This window comes from Plecotus auritus, assembly GCF_963455305.1.
Source record: "Plecotus auritus genome assembly, chromosome: 9".
Classification (NCBI taxonomy): Eukaryota; Metazoa; Chordata; class Mammalia; order Chiroptera; family Vespertilionidae; genus Plecotus; species Plecotus auritus.
This window is the reverse complement of record NC_137783.1, coordinates 75,093,985-75,116,359: the sequence shown is the minus strand read 5'-3', so window position 1 is coordinate 75,116,359 and position 22,375 is coordinate 75,093,985. Positions and strand designations below refer to the sequence as shown.

At 40.3% G+C, this 22,375-nt stretch overlaps 1 protein-coding gene across 1 annotated transcript in view; it reads right to left on the bottom strand.

Moving 5' to 3' along the window:
* The window catches only part of BCO2 (beta-carotene oxygenase 2), a gene marked incomplete at its 5' end in the record, with an annotated part of 50,464 nt that overhangs the window by 2,409 nt on the left and 25,680 nt on the right, over positions 1 to 22,375 (bottom strand). The window contains 9 exon segments of the mRNA XM_080641818.1: positions 454 to 627; positions 631 to 636; positions 1,203 to 1,340; positions 8,568 to 8,735; positions 10,002 to 10,162; positions 11,646 to 11,774; positions 17,495 to 17,597; positions 19,370 to 19,485; positions 19,659 to 19,870. Of these exon segments, the coding sequence (XP_080497944.1) occupies positions 454 to 627; positions 631 to 636; positions 1,203 to 1,340; positions 8,568 to 8,735; positions 10,002 to 10,162; positions 11,646 to 11,774; positions 17,495 to 17,597; positions 19,370 to 19,485; positions 19,659 to 19,870 (1,207 nt within the window).

Sequence of the window (22,375 nt, the reverse complement as noted above, 5' to 3'; positions counted from 1 at the left end):
AAGCTTTCAATAGTTTTTTTCCCCCTCCCAGCATGAATTTGGCTGTCAATATAATATTCCAACAATAAAAAAAAAAAAACAGACTTACTGAATTGAATATAGGAGAGGGAGCTTTTGCATCTGCACATTCTATCATCATCAAACACAATTTGTGAAATTATAATTTCCCATCAACCTGAAATATAGTTATGCCAACAACCTTAGCCCCATGATTTTTCTCAAAATAACATCAAGCTCAGAATTCTATTTCTGGGCTTGTGGTTCATTTAGTGTCCCTAGAGGGAACATACCCCTACTTAGGTGATTCCATGGTTCTCAAACTTAATACAAGTAAATAGCTGGGCTTCTTAAACATTAGAGAATCTCAAAAGCTGCCTTAATCAAAACAGAAACTCATTCCAAGGGCAGAGCAGGTCCTTTCAGGATTTAGAAAACAAAAGAGATTTTCATTACCTTTAGTGTCTTGTTCACCACATCAAACTTGATCAGAGAATCCCCCACCAAATGCCGAAAGCCACAGCCATAGAAGAAACGATACTTTTTGCCACAGAATTTGCCATAGTTGATCTGGGGAAATTCAACACCTCCTTCTTGTTCTAAGTTCTCAGGGTGTAGATTTTCATAAGATCACCAAATCTGAAAAGGTTCCAAAAGATTTGTAGTGATTGCTTAATCCTCACTTATTTTCATCAGTGTAGGTCTGTGAGGGGGTAATACTCTGTAAGAGTTTCTGACAGGGCTTGGAAATGAAGGTTCTATGTAATTTTTTATATTGTTCTTCCTTCCATCATGGGTAAAAATACATAAAAGATTATTTGTTTTTGTGACTAAGCTTATAGGAGGTACAAGTGGGCTTTTTATTCTACTAAAGCTAAGACATTGATAGCTAGCCAATAATACGCCTGTGATAAGCACAAATTACCTAAAAGGCAGGGATGGTCAATACCAATCTCAAATATTTAAACATTTTACAACCGTTAGAAAGTTGCGTACATCTGTTTCAAAACACAAGAGATCGGTAAACACAGTGCTCACTCCCAAACTGAATTCTGCGGTTCTTGTGCAAGCAATGTACCTGGACCTGACTCTGCTCAGCTGAACGTTGTGAAACTTACTGTTCATCAAACACTGTGGAAAACGGCCATTGAGTAAAAACAACACTAACATTCAGTGTCTTTGTCTAATATCTGCTCAGAGCCTACCTTGCCATCAGCCTGATTCACAGCACTGGCTGAGGAGTAGGACAGCGGGCTGAGGTTCTCTCCCTCAGGGGCATTCAAACTGATATGTAAGGGCAAAACAAACCTTCGAGGGAAAGATGTGGCTACTGAATTATAGACCTGTTCAGGAGAGAGAAATAAATAGATGAGGAAATTGTCATTCATACAACAACAGCATATCCCAAAAATTTAGATCCAGGCAACATTATTGGCATTCCTAAGTAATTGCATACATGATCATTTTTATTCATTTATTTATACAACAAATACCTCTTGAGTACCTACTACAGGTACCGTTTTAGACACTGGGAATACAGCAGTGAACAAAACAAAGCCTCTGGCCTCGTGGAACTTATAGTCTAGTGGAGAACGAGTGATAGTAAATAATATATGTTGTTTCATTAGTCAAATAAACAAATGATTATATAGCCCAGGTTTTGACAGTGATAAATGCCATTAAGAAACATACTGCAGGGTGGGGAACTAGTGAGTAACAAGGGCTGCTTCCTTCTTCAGGTGTGGTCAGGATAGACCTCTGGGTGGAAAAGGGTTAATTTAGCAGGCCTATGTTGCTCAAACCCTGCACACTCCCAAGAAAGGCCTGTTTTCATGCCTGGCCCTTGTCTGGCACCTGGGAGCCAAGCTCTTCCTTGGACTGATCTGTCTGATAAAAGTATTCTGCATACCTGAGGCCCTGGGTCACACTGTACTCATTTATGCAGATAGTTTATGCTGAAACTAGAGGCCTGATGCACGAAGATTCATGCAAAAATGGGCCTTCCTTCCCCTGACTGCCGGCACCACCTTTGCTCCAGCCCGGAGCCGCCTTTCCACCTTCCCACGCTGCCCAGAGGCCCAAAGCATCTGAGGCAGTGCGGAACACCTGCGTCCTGCCCCCAGCTGTTCAGCGCCTGTGTATACAAATTAATCCGCCATCTTTGTTGGGTTAATTTGCATCCTCACTCCTAATTGGCTGATGGTGTCGCAAAGGTACAATCAATTTGCATCTTTCTCTTTTATTAGTGTAGATGTGATTTATAATGAGTGTGGGGGTCTGGAGCTTTAGTAACTGAGATTACCCATGAAGGGGCTATATGTCTATGTGAAGAGCCCCAATAAAAAGCCCTGGACAACCAGACGCATGCCTCCAAGGATTCGGTTTCTTCCAGACTTCACCCCTGCCCCTCTTTCTTTTGATGATTTTTCTGGGACCTGTGAATCCTCCTAGTGAATTATCAAGGGGGACCCCCAATATAGCCTCTCTGCAGAGGTGATGTTTAAGTAAGAGACCCTAATAAAATAAGTGTATTTTTTCTTACAATAGAATGCTTTAAGTACATTTTCCTCCCATAAAATATTGTAAAATGGAGAGTGAACTGCCATTTCTCCCATATACCTAGTCCATATTATCTCCATCTCATGCAGAAATGTTTTTACTGAGTAGAGACTTAGTGTTATGTTTAAACTACATAAAGAGTTTGCTTTTTAAAAATTACTTTTAAATTTATTTAAATAATTTTTTCTTTTGCAAAACCATAGCTGAACAAAAAGAGACTCCCAATAATGGTAGATGAGGTCATGTGGACAGACAGAAAAGCTGGACAAAATGTTTAGAACAGCTGCTTGAAGGCACTGTTGAGCTAAAATGGCAGTGAAGAAAAATGGGGTGGAGATTTGGTAGGAGATAAACTAGATATTGGGGGTACTTTTTCCCCTAAGGGCATAAGATGCTTTTAGGAAAAGACAGCTAAAGGCTGAGAAAAATCAAGCAATTTCTTTATTAAATTTTTATTTTGAGATAATTTCAGATTCACATGCAGTTGTAAGAATACAGAAAAACAATTGATTTTAAAATGGGCAAAGGATTGAAAGAAATATCTTTCACCAAAGATAAACAAATGGACAATAAATACATGAAAAGATGCTCAACAAAACTGGTCATTAGGAAAATGCGTATCAAAGCCACAATGAGATAACACTTCATACTCATTAGAATGGCTATTATAAAAATGTAAAAATAAATAAATAAGTAACAGTGTTGGTGAGAACGAGAAGTTGGAACACTTGTGCATTGCTGGTGGGAATGTAAATTGTGCAGCTGCTATGGAAAATCATTTGGCAGTTCCTCAAAAAGTTAAACATAGAATTATCATATGACCCAGCAATTCTAGGTAAATACCAAAGGGAATTGAAAACAGGGGCTAAAATAGATACTTGTATGCCAATATTCCTTTTTTAAAATATATTTTTATTGATTTAAGAGAGGAAGGGAGAGGGAGAGAGAGAAACATCAGTGATGAAAGAGAATCATTGAACGCCTGCCCCCTACTGGGGATTAAGCCCACAACCCAGACATCCCTGACCTGGTTTCGATCCATGACCTTCTGGTTCATGGGTCGATGCTCAACCTCTGAACCACACTAGCCAGACTATTTTCCAATGTTCTTAACAGTATTATTCACAATAGCCAGAAAGTAAAAACAATTCAAATGTCCACCAAAAGATAAATAAAATGTGGTATATATATATATTATTCAACCTTTAAAAGAAATAAGATTCTGATACATGTTACAACATGGATGACCTTGAAAAGATTATGCTAAATGAAATAAGCCAGACACAAAAGAACAATTCTTATATGATCACACTTATATGAGGTAACTAAAATAGGCAGATTTATAGAAACTAAAAGTAGAAGGGGAGAGGGGGGAACAGGGAGCTGTTATTTAAGGGGTACAGAATTTCTGTTTGCAATGATGAAAAAGTTCTGGAAATGGATAGTGGTGATGGTTGCACAACATTGTTAAAGTACTTAATGCCACTGAATTGTACACCTAAAACAGTTAAAATAGTAAATATTATCCTATATCAGTGGTCAGCAAACTCATTAGTCAACAGAGCGGCAAACCGTGGCTCACTAGCCACATGTGGCTCGTGAGCCACAGTTTGCCAACCACTGTCCTATATAATAAAAAGGTAATATGCAAATTGACCATCACGCCCTCGCACAAGATGGCTTCCCCCATGTGGTCACAAGATGGCCGCCACAAGATGGCCAGCAGGGGAAGGTAGTTGTGGGCAATCAGGCCAGCAGGGGAGGGCAGTTAGGGACAACCAGGCCAGCAGGGGAAGGCAGTTGCGGGCAACCAGGCTGGCAGGGGAGGGCAGTTAGGGGAAATCGGGCCAGCAGGAAAACAGTTAGGCATCGATCAGGCTGGTAGGGAAGTAGTTAGGGGGTAATCAGGCCGGCAGGCGGTTAGGGGCAATCAGACAGGCAGGCAGGTGAGTGGTTGGGAGCCAGCAATCCCGGATTGTGAGGGGGATGTTCAACTGCTGGTTTAGGTCTGATCTCTGTGGGATCCCTGTGGGATCAGGCCTAAACCAACAGTCGGACATCCCTCGAGAGGTCACAGATTGGAGAGAGTGCAGGCTGGGGTGAGGGACCCCCCCCCCCCATTGCACGAATTTTGTGCACCGGGCCTCTAGTGTTATATATATTTTATCACGTGAAAAAAGAAATAATGCATCCTTCATCCCTTTTTACCAATTATAATGTCTTACATAACTACAGTACAATATCACACCTTGGAAATTTACATTGACATAATCCACTAACTTTATTCAGATTTCACCAGTTACCACGCACTGGCTCCTGAAGGGATTATATCATGCTTCAAATTAAGATTAAGACTATCTAGCCGAAACCAGTTTGGCTCAGTGGATAGAGCGTCGGCCTGCGGACTGAAGGGTCCCGGGTTCAATTCCGGTCAAGGGCATGTACCTTGGTTGCGGGCACATCCCCAGTGGGAGGTGTGCAGGAGGCAGCTGATCGATGTTTCTCTCTCATCGATGTTTCTAGCTCTCTATCCCTCTCCCTTCCTCTCTGTAAAATATCAATAAAATATATTTAAAAAAAAAAAAAAAGATTAAGACTATCTAGGCCCAGAGAGAATAAAGATGGCAGCATAGGTAAACACCTGTACTTGCCACCTCTCACAACCACATCAAAATTACAACTAAAATACAGAACAACCATCATTCAGAACTGCGTGAAAGCTGGCTGAATGGAAGTCTTACAACTAGAGGAGTAAAGAAGAAAGCACATTGAGACAGGTATGATGGGTGGAGGTGACGAACAGGTTGGCCCAACACCCACGTGTCATTTTTTAATTGGGAGGGAGATCATCTCTATGGAGGCTGCCCATGAGGAACAAGAGGTGCCAGCCCCACCCCAAACCCCCAGACCAGGGTTCCAGAGCTGGGAAGAGAAGTCCTTGTAACTACAGGCTGTAAAAACCAGTGGGAAATGAGGCTGAGGGACATGGAGGCTGCTGGAGACCCAGATGTTCCTTTTAAAGGGCCAGTGCATGAATGTATTCAGACTCACTTACTCTGAGCTCCGACACCAGGTGACTCTGAGGGACCCATACAGGGAGAAAGTGGGCTGTCTGGCATCGGGGCAGGAACTTGGTGGCAGCTTTCTCCTAGACAGGGGAGCTAGTAAGGGTCATTGTTCCTGTTCTGGGACCTCCCCTGTCACAGGGCTGACTGGCAGCCATATCTGAGTTTCCATCAGCCTGGCCCACACTGTTTATTCCATCCTGCGGGTTCCCTGAGACCCTGTTCCATCCAATTTGCAGCCCCACCCAAGCTGTTTGCAGTGGCTTTGCCATATAAATGCCCTGTCCTGGCTCAGGCTTCAGACTTTGCTAAACAAGCTACAGCTGGTGTCAGCATGCCCCAAACCTATCAATAAAAGGCCCAAGATCCTCATTAGCACCAGCCTGCCCTACTTCACAGCTAGGCCTCACCTCCTGCATAGCAGCTCTCCCATTGTAATTGCAGCTGGTCCTCACATAATTGGCCTGGAGGTCAACTCCTCCCAGAGACACCAACAGCAATCAATGCTCAACTACAAGACTGTAAACACAGCCCACATAGGGGAGCACCTAGAGTGCCCAGCTCAGGTGACTGCCAAGGCTGAGCCACTGGCCCCTACAGGACACCGACTACACAAGGCCACTCTAACAATTCCAGGAGACATAGTAGCTCTACCTAATACATAGAAACAAACACAGGGAAGCAGCCAAAATGGGGAGACAAAAAAACATGTCACAAATGAAAGAAATAGAAGAAAACAGAGTTCAAAACCCTGGTTATAGGAGAAACCAAGATGGCGGCATAGGTAAACACCTAAACTTCTGCCTCACACAACAATTTCAAAACTACAACTAAAAGACAAAATGGAATCATCCAGAACCACAGGAAGGCTGGCTGAGTGGAAATTCTACAACTAGAAGGAAAAAGAAAAGCACACTGAGACTCAGAGGAGCTGCAGAAGGCAGAGGTACAGAGACACGCGCTAAGAAAGGGCAGACTACTGAGTACACGGCTGGCTTTCTCAAGCGGGAGGGAGACAAAAGCTCCCAACGGCTCTGAACTCCAGTTCCAAGCGAGACTCTGGGGACCCAGACTCATTCGGGGAGAAACTGGACCGTCTGGCAGTGGGTAAAACTCAAGGGCGGCTTTCTCTCAGAGGTGCTTGCAGCGATTACCACGGGACACTGAGACACAGGGGACTCTTGGGGCAGGGCTGACAGGAAACCAATGTTATCTGCTCCGCCCTGAGACTCCGCCCTATCCAAGCTGAGCACAGAGGCTTTTGCAAGTCTTGTTTCATAAGGGTGCCTTCAACACAGAAGTTCTCCCAGCATAGACACAGCTGATCCTCACAGCCAATTGGCCTGGAGGTCAATTCCTCCCAGTGATACTAACAACAATCAAGGCTTAACTACAGTAAGACTGTGCACACAGCCCACAAAGGGGTGCACCAAGAATGTCCACCTCAGGTAACTGGGGAGGCTGACCCACTGGGCTCTATAGGACACCTAGCACACAAAGCCACTCTATCAACTCAAGGAAGCAGCCAAAATGCAGAGACAAAGTAACAGGTCACAAATGAAAGAAATGGAGGAAAGCAAACAACTGGATATAGAGTTCAAAATCACGGTTATAAGGTTTTCCAAGAATTTTCTAGAAAAGGCTGATAAATTTAGCGAGACCCTCGAGGATATGAAAAAGGACCAACAAGAAATTAAGCATACACTGACTGAAATAAGAAATAATATACAGAGATCCAACAGCAGACAAGAGGATCGCAAGAATCAAGTCAAAGATTTGAAATACAAAGAAGCAAAAAACACCCAACCAGAAAAGCAAAAAGAAAAAAGAATCCAAAAATTTGAAGATAGTGTAAGAAGCCTCTGGGAAAACTTCAAGCATACCAACATCAGAATTATGGGGGTGCCAGAAGAAGAGAGAGAGCAAGATACTGAAAACCTATTTGAAGAAATAATGACAGAAAACTTACCCCACCTGGTGAAAGAAATAGACTTACAAGTCCAGGAAGTGCACAGAACCCCAAACAAAAGGAATCCAAGGAGGACCACACCAAGACACATCATAATTAAAATGCCAAGAGCAAAAGACAAAGAGAGAATATTAAAAGCAGCAAGAGAAAAACAGTTAATTACCTACAAGGTACGATTGTCAGCTGATTTCTCAACAGAAACTATGCAGGCCAGACAGGAGTGGCAAGAAATATTCAAAGTGATGAATAGCAAGAACCTACAACCAAGATTACTCTACCCAGCAAAGCTATTATTCAGAATTGAAGGGCAGATAAAGAGCTTCACAGATAAGAAAAAGCTAAAGGAGTTCATCACCACCAAACCAGTATTATATGAAATGCTGAAAGGTATTCTTTAAGAAGAGGAAGAAGAAAAAGGTAAAGATAAAAATTATGAAGAACAAATACATATCTATCAACAAGTGAATCTAAAAATCAAGTGAATTAAAAATCTGAGGAACAGAATAAACTGGTGAATATAATAGAATCAGGGGCATAGAAAGGGAGTGGACTGACAATTCTCGGGGGGAAAGGGGTGTGGGGATTGCGGGAAGAGACTGGACAAAAATCGTACACCTATGCATGAGGACAGTGGCGGGGGGGAGGGATAAGGGCAGAGGGTGGGGTGGGAACCAGGTGGAGGGGAGTTATGGCAGAAAAAGGAGGAACAATTGTAATAATCTCAACAATAAAGATTTATTAAATTTAAAAAAATCTTGGTTTTCTGTAACGTGCTTTCTATTAGGTATTAAGTAAGTACTTCAAATTATTTACAAGTGTTAAATGAATAAGCGACAAAGCTGTATCTTTAAAACCATTCTCCTTCCATATTGCCAAAGAGACAAGAGAAACAGCTATTTCTAAGGGTACATAGTCAAAACCAAGACTTGGCTAGTTCAAAATTATTCTGATGACACCTGAAAATCAAAGATGTTTACCTGATCAAGCCCTTCCCCAGCTTTCCTAAGATTCTGTAGTTGGTAAACTTCTAGGTTTCTTCCATTATCTTGACAGCACAAATCAATTACAACACAGCCCTGGTCCTCAAAAGCATTAATTTGATGAAAAGTAACAAAAGGCTTACTGCAGTACATCCCTGGAAGAAGCTGCAGGGGAAATACAAACAATGAAAAAGAGACGTTTTCTTTTCTTTTCTTTTCTTTTTTCTTTAGGGAACAGGTACACCAAGCTCGAATTAAGATTTCCCTCTGTTATGTGACAGGCCATGTAGGTGCAAAAGGTAAAATTAGAAATGTAGAAGTAAATATGCTTTGATTTAACCATTGCTTGCTTAAGCCATCTCACCTCATATTAATCAACAAACTGGGGCTGTTTAATACAGACCAATAGACTGTTACAACTAACTCCAGTGTTTTGAAGAATGGATAATTCCTGAACTCTACATGGTTAAATAGAAAACACTGCTGCCCTGGCTGGTGTGGCTCAGTTGTCTGGACATCATCCTGAGCACCAAAAGGTTGGCAGTTTGATTCCCAGTCAGGACACATACCTAAGTTGCAGGCTCAATTCTCAGGTAGGGAGCAGGCAGGAAGCAGCCAAATGATGTTCTGCTCTCACATCGATGTTTCTCTCTCTCTTCCTCTACCTTCCTCTCTCTCTAAAAATCAATAAAAAATATCTTTTTTAAAAAACACTGCTAGGTGAGGGCATGTATGGGGGTGGGGTGGTCAGGGAGAGGTCAATGGGGGAAAAAGGAGACATATGTAATACTATATGTAATACTTTAAAGAATCAAAGAAATAAAGAATTTTTTTAAAAAGACATGGAAACAAAAAAAGCACTGCTGTTAAGTGATGTGATAAATTTAAGTGATTAATTCTTTGAAAAATGCATTCATTATTAAAATGGAGTTTTTGTAATAAAATGACAATACAGTAAATTTAGAATACTATCTCTTTAGAGAGGGGAAAATAAACAGATGTAATAGTGCTATTAATAGAAAAATATTTAACCAATGTGCTTTGGACTTTAGTAGGATTATCATATTTGCATATTAAGAACTTGTAGAAGCAACTAATTAAAGTATCATTGCAAAAGTTACAGAAAACCTTTGCATGAACAACATCCTCTTTTGCAAATATTATGATAGGGAAAAGTCCATGCTAAGAAGGTTTCTAGATGCCATTTTAATTAAATCAGATAATTTAAAGGATAAAGCCATTTCCTACAATGTTCTAATATGCTAAATCCACTGTGTTAATTAATAAGTAGCTAGTCCTACCTATGAAAGAAGGTACTGTCCTTGATTAAGAGTCATGCAAGTAATGCCCAGTGAGAGTAAAAATCAACCAAATGGAAATGTGCCTTTGTTTCCAATCATTTTCATGATAAATATACTCAAAATACTCCACCTGTCCAGTGCGCTTATTCACCACATGAAACCGTGTGTTAGACTGGGGCTCCCAGCTTATTCCATCTGAGAAGGCCTTTCCCCGAATTTTAGAAGTGACAATTTTCCACAGATTCATTTTTAGAGGTTGTTCAATGAAGATTATGTAGTTCTTCGTCATTCCTGAAAGGTTCCAGCAAACATTAAAGTGTTATTTGGTAAACTAAAGTTGTATGAAATGTGACAGTTAAGGGGACATATCTGAATGCTGGCCCACATGACTGCTGACCCAGACAAAGGCTGGCCAAAAGTAATTCTTCACTGTTTCCCAGCTTTGTTATACAGATTTCCTGTTCCTACTTTAAAAAGGGAACTGCTTAGAATAGTTTGGTTGAATGCACTATACTCACTTTTTATCTTTTTTTTTTCTTTTAAAATTGTTGTAGTTTAGGAACAAGTAAAGGAACATAATATGAAAGTGTGATTTATGATCTGAACCTTTATTCCATAATCCTTTTGCTATTTATACCAGGAGTAAGGACCCAGGAGCAGATTGTCTATAAAGGTTTAGAATACAGAAGATAAATATTCTGAGAAAAAGCTAAAGCAATCTATATAGAATATGAATTTCCCAAAAATATATAATCAAGATCTTTATTTGTGGTCTTTAAAGTTACCTAAAATTTTGAATCCTGTCAATTAATTTTTTATGGTCAAATGGTTTTTTAAATTAAGACTTCAACTTTTTAGAACAATTTTATCACAATAAAACTGAGAGTAAAGTACAGAGATTTCCCATATACCTCTTGTCCCCCACACAGGCATAAGCTCTGCATTATCAACATCCCCCACCAGAGTAGTACATATACACTAATAAAAGAGAAAGATGCAAATTGACCGTACCTTTGCGATGCCCACCAGCCAATCAGGAGTGAGTATGCAAATTAACCAAAAAAAAAGCTGTTGGGTTAATTTGCATATGCAGGCGCCGAGCGTATGCAAGTTAACCCGGAGATGACGCAGGCATTCCACACCTCCTCAGCCACTCCGGGCCTCTGGGCAGCGTGGGAAGGCGGAAAGGCAGCTCTGGGCCAGAGCGAAGGCAGTGCCGGCAGCCAGGGGAAGGAAGGCCCATTCTTGCATGAATCTTCATGCATCGGGCATCTAGTTTCTTATAATTGACTAGGGATCCGACACACGAAATTCGTGCAAGAGTAGGCCTTCCTTCCCCCCCGCTGCCAGCACTGGCTTCACTCTGGCACCCAGGACTCGGGCTTCCCTCTGGGACCCAGGCTTCCCTCGCAGCCCCAGCTTCATCTGGAAGTTCGTCGGAAGGATGTCCGATCGAATTAGCATATTACGCTTTTATTATTATAGATGAACCTACATTGATTCATCATAATCACTCAAAGTCCATTGTTTACATTATGGTTCACTCTTGATGTTGTCAATTAATTTTTTAGTGATTGCTTGTACTAAAATAACTATCCTTTCAAGTAGTCAGTTGGCTAAGGAAAGAAGTATATTACTAACCAGAATAAACTTAAGTGGCATTAAAATGCAACCTTGATCCAAAATGTTACCATACTCTGATAAACAGTATTTGCCTCTGCTACTGTGACACTAAAGCAGGGACCATTGCAATTTGCTTCATCTCTGGACTCACCGAAACTATGGTAATAAGCAGGTTTAAAACTCTCTGTAGAAGCAATTGAACATATCACCTGGGCTCCATGGATTGTATCCCCAAGATCCACCTTTTCTGGAGGAACCCGAATAATATTATAGCAAGAACCTAGAAAATGGAAAATTCTGTCTTAACAATTTTACATACATCCTAAGAATAAAAGATAACCCTTGCACTTATGGACTAGGCAAAAGTAGTTAAGAGATTTATGCAATGTGCATGATACCCATATTTCATGAAGGGTTATTTCAAACAGACTTAGATATCAAAAATATATGAACTTTATGAAAGTCATTAGCTAAGATTTTCAAACACCACACCCAAAGTAATCCACCAAGTTTATTTTATTGTAATATTCTCAAATGGTTATCCTCTCACACCCTGAAAATGAACTCAATTTCTACTTCATAGGAAAAAAATAAGGTTAGCAGCCAAGAATACCCTCAAATTCTATTTGTCGCTCTCCCCACTACCCAAACCCATCAACTACAATCTCTATTTGCATCCATGTCCAAATCCTTCCTTCCAGTTCTCTGGATCCTTGGGGCTGCTTTAGGCCCCATCTCATCCCATCTCATCAACATTCATTCATGCAATCAGTCATGTGACTATTACTACTTCTTCAAGAATCAACTCAGGTATCCATCCACTCAAGAAGCCTTCCCTGAGTCTTCCCCACCTCAGGTCATTTGGTGCCCCTCCTGTATGCCCTCATTATCTCTTATATAGTCATAGCACTTATCTCATGGTATTATAATTATCTACTTCTACTGGGATAAGCAGATGAACAACTAGAGCTTTTCAAGAGCAGATTTATCTGCTTCATCTTTGCATCCTCAGTACCAAACAAGGACATACATTTAGTAAGTACACTATAAATAGCTATTAATGGATTGACTAACAACATGTTTGTTAAATCATTTAATGAATGAACAAATATTGAGGTCATATTAAATGATCTTCCTGGTAATATTAGAATTGCCAATGTAGGTCCTGAAGAACTTGGGTAACTTGTAGTATTTTGCAACCACTAAACTTCTTTTGGAGCAAGATAACCATACAGTTCTCTATTAATTTATTCACTAAAGCAGGCACCATTGCAATTTGCTTCATCTCTGGACTCACCAAAACTATGGTATATACCAGCGTACAAAATAGATAAAAAACTCTTATTTTATAAAGCTCAAATTCTAATAAATCAGACAATAAGTAAAAATATAATGCTTCAGATGATGATAAGAGCTGTAATGGAAAATAAACCAGAAAATGGGGATCCAGAGTAAATGTATAAGGATGGGTGCTATTATTTACAATTTTAAATATGGTGGTCTGGGAAGGCTTCACTAAGAAAATTACATTTGAATAAAGATCTGAAGGAGGTGAGGAAGAGAGTCTTGGTGATATCTTGGAGAAATGCCTTCCAAGAGGGGAGAAGAACAAATGCAAAGAATCTCAGCCAAGAGTTAGTTTACAGTGTTCAAGTACATAACATCAAGTAGGCCAGTGTGGCCTGTGATAGTGAGCAAGAATAGTCTAGATGAGGTGGAGTGAGTTAAAAAAAAATAACTGTCTGGCTCTGGCCAGGTATCTCAGTTGGTTGGAGAGTTGTCCCAGGCACCAAAGGGTGATGGGTACCATCCCCTGTCGGTTCAAGGATGAGGGCTGCTGATCAATGTTTCTCTCTCTCTCTCTCTTTCCCTTTCTCTTCCTCGCTCTCTAAAATCAAAAAAACATATTCTACAGTGAGGATTAAAAATAAATTTTTAAAGTAAAAAAAAACCTGTCTGATATGCTCAGAATAAACTTAAATGGGGTAAGGGCAGAAGCAAGGAGAATAGTTAAGAAACTATTATAATAATTCAAATGAGAAAAGTGGTTGCTCAGACCAGAGTTGTGCAAGTGGAGGTGATGTGAGGTGGTTGGATTTTGGATATATAAATATTTTTATAGATTTCAGAGAGGAAGGGAGAGGGAGAGAGAAATGGAAACATTAATGAGAGAATCACTGATGGGCTGCCTCCTCCACACCCCACACTGGAGATCGAGCCTGCAACCCAGGCATGTGCCCTGACCAGGAATCAAGCCATGACCTCCTGGTTCATAGGCTGACGCTCAACCATTGAGCCATTCTGGCCGGGCAGATTTGGGATATATTTTTAAGGCATTGCTGAAATAATTTTTTGACCTAGTGGATGTTGCTGTGAGAGACAGAGGTGTGAAGGATGATTCCAAAGTTATCCTGAGCAACTGGAAAGGTGGAGTTACCATCAACTGAGCTGGGAATTTGTTTTATTGATTTTTTTTTAAGAGAGAGAGAGGAAAGGAAAGGGAGAGAGAAACATGCGTGCAAGAGCTAAGCATCAATCACCTGGCTGCCTCTTGTATGCCCTCTACCAGGCATCGAGCCTGCAACCTAGCTATGTAGGTATATGCCTTAATGGGGAATGGACCAGCAACCTTTTGGTACATGAGACAACACTCAATCAACTGAGCCACACCAGCCAGAGTGGTGGGAAATATTTTAAGCAGAAAAAGTTTAGGGGAAAAGATCAGGAGTTTGGTTTTAGACAAGTTAATTTTGTAATGCCTAGTAGACATCTAGCAAAAACAATGAGTAAGCAATATATATATATATATATATATATATATATATATATATATATATATATATATATATATATAAAAGCCTAAGCAACCAAACAACTGAACAACTGGAATGACCAGAACAACCAGTCACTATGACGCGCACTGACCACCAGAGAGTAGACACTTAATGCAGAAGCTACCACCTGGTGGTCAGCGCACTCCCACAGTGGGAGCACCACTCAGCTGTCTGACCTGTCCCTGTGGCCCACCAGCCCAGCAGGAGCCACTCACTCCCTCAGTAGTCCTGCAGGTCCAATCTCTGGAGAACAGGCCAGGCACCAATGGACCAGCCCCACCAGCACAATCCTGACAGTGCTGCTGGCCTCCTGGAAGTTGGCTTCGGGCACCGCGGCCGCTTCCCCTCCCTAGACACTCCACAAGGAAGAAACAATATAAAAGCGGCCGCCAGGTGGCTCCTGACAACCAGCACGAATGTCAGCAGGATGGATCCAGATCCCAGGCTGGCAAGGGCATCCCACAGGCCGCCCTGAGGCCCAATTGCATCCCGGCCACCCCCCAACCCCCTTTGGGACCCCACCTGTGCACAAATTTGTGCACTGGGCCTCTAGTTAGAAATAAAATACTGGGAGGTCTAGGTTGGGGATATAGATGTGTTTTGAGAGCTCATTGTCTATAAAACATCATGCTTTTATACAGTGATGAGTTATAAAAGGATTAAGATAAGCTCCATAGTTCCAAGGGTACTAAGTAATCACATATAATAATCCTATCTAATAAAGAGGGAATATGCTAATTGACCATCACACCCTCACAAAGATGGTGGTGCCCATAGCCACAAGATGGCAGTGCCCAGTCCCCTCAGCCCTGCCGGGGTGCCTGCCTCCAGAGTCCCCCAGTCCCCTCAGCCCCCCCAGCTGCCCAGGGCCAGCTAAAAGCGCAGGCAAGCCTCAGATGGCGGCTGCCCAGCCACCCAGGGCAGGCCCAAAGCAAAGGCAAGCCCCAGGTGGCAGCTGCCCAGCCACCCAGGGCCGCCCAAGGCTCAGGTAACCAAGGCCAGCTGAGGCTTGCACTGCCAGCAGTGGCAGCAGCAGAGGTGTGATGGGAGCGTCGCCTTCCCCTGATCGCCGGGTCGCCTGGTCGCCTGGTTGCCTCCCACCTCTGAGGGCTCCCAGACTGTGAGAGGGGACAGGCTGGGCTGAAAGAGCCCCCTCTAGTGCATGAATTTTCATGCACCTGGTCTCTAGTATTATATAATTTTATAATATTGTTAAGAACTAGTTGGATTGATTAATGTTTTAGAAAATGATTGTTAATTTTAAAACGTCTTTTTAAATATCTGTAAAAGCTAAAACAGTTAAAAGCCTTTTACTTACTAGAGTTAGAAATCACTAAGCAAGCACTTTAATAAAATGAGAATCTCTAAATTTCCCCAAATATATCCTAGGTTGTTGAGCTTCCTGCAATCACATGTACAATTGAGTACCAGTTCATAAACTGCTCACTGAATCAAATAATTAAGAAAAAAAAAGTAAATTCGGTTTCTGTTGAGATTGGAAGATAAAAGAATTTCCTGTCTCGGCATTTGGATAATTAATGATTACTCAACTCACTAAATTTAAACACAACTAGTAATGAACTGTTCTGTCTGCAAGTCATGATGGCATGCATGAGCGAGGCGTTGAGACACCAGGAAACACCCAGCAGAGGAATGACATGTCCAATACAGTTCATCTAAGCTGGGGACTCTTCAGGACTTCAAAAACAGCAAATTGAGGCAAAGTAACAAGCACAGCCTCTGATAATTGCCGGAAGTGTTTCTCAAAGATCTAGGGGCTTGAGCCAAAATCACCGGGGACCTTGTTAAAATGCACCAAGAGGTGAGGAGTTGTTAAATTCTTGGCCCCTTTTTGGGCCTACTGCTCGGAGAATGAAGAGCAGTAATCTACATTGCTAAGAAGCATTCCAGATGATTCTTAGACACTCTACAGGCTGAGAATGACTGATCTAATGACTATTTTAGAATATATCATTCAGAATGGTTATAAACAGTACTTAAAAGGGATGTTTCCTGCTTCCTAATACAGCTTTGAAGAATACATTCCTACCTGAGGTCAGATAATAAAAAAGAGAGAGAGCTGGGTACCCATCTCTACTTGAGCCAGTAAAAAACAACCCCGCAGTATTCATTTTCACATACCCTCACGTGTAGTAAATATGGAGAGGAACAGATGAACAACTCAAAATGCCAGTTGTTTACCAAAGTTACACATTAACCTATACAAAAGTTTTACAGGTTATAGAAGAAAGACTGATTGACAGCTAAGCTAGTCAGAAATATCTAATAAACATTCCTTTCAAACACAGACATGAGTGCTCAGATATAGGAACATGAATTTGCATGTCCTGAGACCCTTCTGTACTCAGAGGTGAATAATTATTAAGGTAATCTACAGAGTGTGTGTGTTTCAGACTTGGTGCCAAGTCTGGTTTTAAACACTTAGAAGCTTGCCTAAGCAAGTATCTTAAACCTTCTCAAGGCCCACTGTCTATAAAAAGAAGTAATAACAGCACCTTTCTCAGATAAGTGTTAAAGGGTTAAATGAGAAAATATCTAGAAAAATGTTTAACTCCAGCACATACTAAGTAAGCATCAGTAAATGTTAGCTATCATTATTAGTTATGAGAACGTTCTGGAGCAGATAGGTAGGCAGTTGAGGAAGTGGATGACCAGGAAAGAGGTGTGAGGTATGTGGTTGTAAATGCAACTGCACTATAACTTTAACTTACTTTGTAGTGTATTAATCCCATTATAAAAATAAATTCCTCCCCATGTGATAGACAATGTGTCTTGTCTACATCTTTGCTGCAGAATTCTAAATTGCTTATACTTATAATATGGTACTTTATAAAAATTCAAGTTTGAGAAATACATACTGAAAATCCCTACAATGCCTGTGAGCCAAAAAGCACAATGGAACATAAAAATGTGGGTAATGCTGAGAAGGTCAAATAGAAAATCAGCTGCTAAGCATATGTGCAAAAGGACCGCAGAGTACGTACTTAATGATAAATGATGTACTTTAAGTTCATTAATGCCATTTCGGAGATTTTTCTTTGAACCTTTCAAATGAAGTTTCATATGTTTACATCTTAACCACAATGGAACCCCAGGAAGATATTAACTTCTAATTATTTTTAAAAAGACTTCCATCCCATTTTACCATGTGGCCCATAGGAGTTCCCCATGTTGTATGCAGTTCCATCTGGGTCATAATGAGGATGTGCAGTTGCTCCATTCACAGCAATGAATTTGCTCCAGTCCACCTGCAAATTGAAGACCATCAGAGACTTTTAAATGTTACATGGGCAGATCTCTATTTAGATGCATAAACGGTAGAGATGTGTCAAATACCTTTAAAATGAGATATGAAAACTACAGCCTAAGCCCTAATATCTCACCTCTGAGAAATCAAAATCATTCTTCCTTCTAAAGGGGTTTGAGCCAAAATCAAGAGAAAAATAAATCTAAGGAAAAATAAATGACCCCCCCCCAAAAAAAAATAAAAATAAAAAAACCCACCACTAACTAATAAAAAATGCACAAAAATTATTACCCAATAAGGGTAAATCCTCCCCCCGCCCCACACCAAGATCACAGGAAAGCTCAAAAGAGTAAGAATTAAAATTAAAATTCTGGCCCTAACTGATTTGGCTCAGTGGATAGAGCGTTGGCCTGTGACTGAAGGGTCCCAGGTTCGATTTTGGTCAAGGGCATGCACCTTGATTGTGGGCACATCCCCAGTGGGGGTTGTGCAGGAGGCAGCTGATAGATGTTTCTCTCTCATGGATGTTTCTCTCTATCCCTCTCCCTTCCTCTCTGTAAAAAATCAATAAAATATATTGGAAAAAAAATTAAACTTCTGGCCTCTCTCTCTCTCTCTCTCTCTCTCTCTCTCTCTCTCACACACACACACACATACACACACACACACCTACCCCTTTCCCTTCCCCCTTGTCTTCCCCCAGGTGCAAGTTACCTTTGCCTTTCTCTCTCCTAAGCTCCAAGGGCCCTTCTTCTGCCTCTGTAACTTGTTTCCTGAGCCTACGCAGTCCAACTGGCTCACTTCTACTACCCTGTAACTTTATAAGTAAGCTTTCTCTTATTTAAAAAAATAAATTAAATTAAAAATCGGGTCCAAATTTTTATTTAACTTTTAATTAATGTGTTAAGTGGAAGTAGTATGGGTCTGGACAATCTCCAGTCCAATTCTACCTGTAGCTAGGAAGAACATGAGCTGAGCACAGTAAATGTTTTTTGTTTTGTTTTGTTTTCAAAAGTTTTTTTTGTTTTGGGGTGTGTGTGTGTGTGTGTGTGTATATATATATATATATATATATATATATATATATATATGTTTTGTGTGTTTTTTTTTTTTTAATTTCAGAGAGGAAGGGAGAGAGAGAGAGAGAAACAGCAATGATGAGAGATAATCACTGACTGGCTGCCTCCTGCATGCCCCCTACTGGGGATGGAACCTGCAACCAAGCATGCGCCCTTGACTGGAATCGAACCTGGAACCATTCAGTCGGCAGGTTGACACTTAATTCATTGAGCCAAACCAGGCAGTGGTCGGCAAACTGCGGCTCGCGAGCCACATGCAGCTCGAGAGCCCCGGTTTGCCACTCTGTTGACTAATGAGTTTGCTGACCACTGACCTAGACTCTTGATTCCAATAATTACAGGCTGTTGTTGTTCCTTGTGATTAAGCCCCTATCCCAGTGGTCAGCAAACTCATTAGTCAACAGAGCCGCAAACCGCGGCTCGTGAGCCTGCCGACCACTGAGCTAGGGAGTAAATGTTATTCTGTTTCTCCCTTACTCTAGTCTGCAGATGTTGGGACTAAGAAAGAAGTCTAAAAGTATGGAAAACCAACCCAAGGTCATTCTAATCAGGACAGAGAGTGCACAGTGGGTAATTTGATTATGTTTGGCTAAGGTTCCAATTTCTTATTCAGATATCTACTACGCTGAAAAATATTTTGAATGAAAAGAAATTTGGGGGTATATTTTATTTATTTTTTTAACCTACATTTTACCTTTTCTGTTTTTTCCAGGGTTTCAATGTCCACTTTATTCATAAAGTTGGTCTCAGTGCTAAGGTAGTAATCACCCTTGTACCGCACATAGTTGACACTGGTGTTGTCAGTTGTTGCTGAAACCAAACCCCAGAGTTTTTGAAGCACCACAAGAGAAGGGAGAAAGCAGCTTAAACATCCTCTCATACTAAAAAATCTATTTCAAACTTTATATAGACTTCATATAGCATAACAATTTAATAATCATCATTACCACCTGCAAATTCTGGGCCAAGTAATAGCTTCTTACCAGGTGGCTCAAACTTGGACATGAAACGTTCAAAAACATTCCTGCATGGATCAGGGAGAGCCAGGGTGCCAAATTCTGAGATCACAATTCGATTCTGAACACTGTTGGCCTTGTACGTATCACTCTGCAGAAATTTGCTTCTATATGTGACGGTGCCCTTCTCCATCCTAAACTGGTGAAGCAACGCCATCCCATCAAACCAGTGACTGTACCTTCAAATAGGAGCAAAAATAGAAAAACAAATGTTAATAAGAAAAATATGGGGTCAAAATGAGAGATTTCAAATATAGAGATAATGAAATGGGATGGGTTCCCAGCACAGCCTGATTAGTCAGAGAACCTGAAATTAAAGGATGATAGCTTGAGTACATCCTGGAGTACAACAGGACAGAGCAACTTACTCCCTGACCCTTCTCCTGACCCTTACCCCCTGTCAAAAACCTCACACTTCAGAAGGCTGAAGAAAAACCCTAAGCTGGTGCCTCCTAAAATAATTCTGATCTTTACCTTTGACAAGGAGACAATTCTGAGATGTTCTAGGTTAAATTAAAGCAGGCCAGAGTGTAGAAGGAAGAGACAAGAAGGGGTTAGTCAGTTAACTTCAGGGTACAACCAACAAAAGACTGCTTTCATTCCTGAGTGTTAAGTGGGAAATTTGAATTAACCTCCATCTGGCTAGTCCCATCATTGTCTGAAAGAGACTACCAGGCATCACCCACTGGAGGAGCCTCTGCTTCTTGCTCACACAGGAACTTTCTACAACCAACCCAGAGGAGCAAACAGCTCTGCATCTATCCCAGAACTGAGCCTCCTTCACCTTATCTGACCCACCTTATCTGTAGCCAATGTAAATTCTTTCCAATGTACATCTTCCCCCCCTGCCTGATGTATAAAAAGCCCTTCAACTCCAGGACAGCGGGCATACTCGTCTTTCCCACTAGCTGTGCTGGTTGTTTAGACTTCATGCCCCAGCACCTGGTCATTCTCACTAGCAATGGCCCAATGAATCCTTTAGTTTAAAAAGGCTTTCAGCAGTGGAGGTTCTTTGTTTCACACCCTATAGCCAAGAGAAGAGCATAAGAGGATATGGAATGCTTGACATCTCTCAAATTCAAATGTGTTTCTATGCTTTTAGAAATCTTTATCTTCATATCTTACATGCATTACATTGTCCATTTACTTCAAAATTTTTCAAATTTATCAAAATTATGCAAAAGTAAACACTAGAAATTATCTATTTTAAGGACGGAAGATTGAAAAACTCTAAGGAGAAGTTGGTGGTTTTGCTTTTAAGAGGATTTAACATCATATAGTCTTTTCTTTCATATGCTTGACAGTTTGAATTCTTAATGTCTTCAGCATGGATAAGCAAGGCAAACATCATTGTCTTAAATGGCAATGGTCCTGAAAGCAGTGATTCAAAGTGTTTATAGTATCATTACTTACAATAACCTAAAGGTGGAAGCAATCCAAGTATCCATCAATGAATGAATGGATAAGCAAAACATTTACATACAATGAAATACTATTCAGCCTTTAAAAGGAAGGGAATACTCCAAAAAATAAAAATAAAAAACAAAAGTAAAAGGAAGGAAATTCTGTTACATGTTACAACATGGATGAAACTTGAGGACATTATGCTAAATTCAACAAGGCAGTCACAAAATGACAAATAATGTGTGATAAGCATTATATGAGGTATCTAAAGTAGTCAAAATTCATAGAAAAAGAAAGTAGAATGGTGGGTACCAAGGGCTGGGGGCAGGGGAAATGGGCAGCTATTGTTTAATGGGTATAGAATTTCCATTTTACAAGATGTAAAAGTTCTGAAGATCTGTTTCACAACAATGTGAATAAATTTAACACTAACCTGTACACTTAAAAACAGCAAGATAGCAAATTTTGTGTTATGTGTTGTTTAACACAATAAAAAAAAATTTAGGATATAAGAAAGAAAGGGGAGAAAGCAAAGCCCTCTTTACCCAATGATTTTATATACCATATTTATCATAAACTACATTTCCGTAAGTTCTTGGATCTATGTCTGGGCTTTCTGGTCTAAATCACTATTTGTCTATTCATGCACCGATATCATAAAGTTTTAATTATAGAGGCTTTATAGTATATTTTAATGTATGGTAGAGGTAATCCCACCACTGAAAATTCTCTTGTGTTTTCTTGATGTTCTTGCATATTTATTTTTCCATATTAACTTTAGTATCAATTTGTTTAACTTCTTTAAAAAACTGTTGGAATTTTTATTAAGATTATATCAAATTTTAAAAATTAATTTATGAAGAACTTATATCTTTATGATGTTGACTCATCCTATTCAAGGACAGAAGATGTCTTTCCATTTAATTGTGCCTTTCAGAAGTTTTTTAATTTGCACATTTCTTATTACGTTCATTTTTAAGTATTTAATGTTTTTTGTTGTTATTGTATTTGAGGGTTTTTTCTTACCAGTATGTCCCCTAACTTGCTATAGTTTATTTATATGACAGTTATTGATTTCAATATGTTAATTTTACATACTGTTACCTTACCTTCCATTGTTTGAGTTAGTCGTTGATTCTCTATGGTTTTCCAGGTTTACCATGATATCAACCACAAAGAAAGATAGTTTTATTTTACTAAGCCTTGGGCCTATAATCAATTTCTTTAGTCTAACTGTATTGGTTACATCTAGTAGAATATCAGTGAAGATGATGACTATC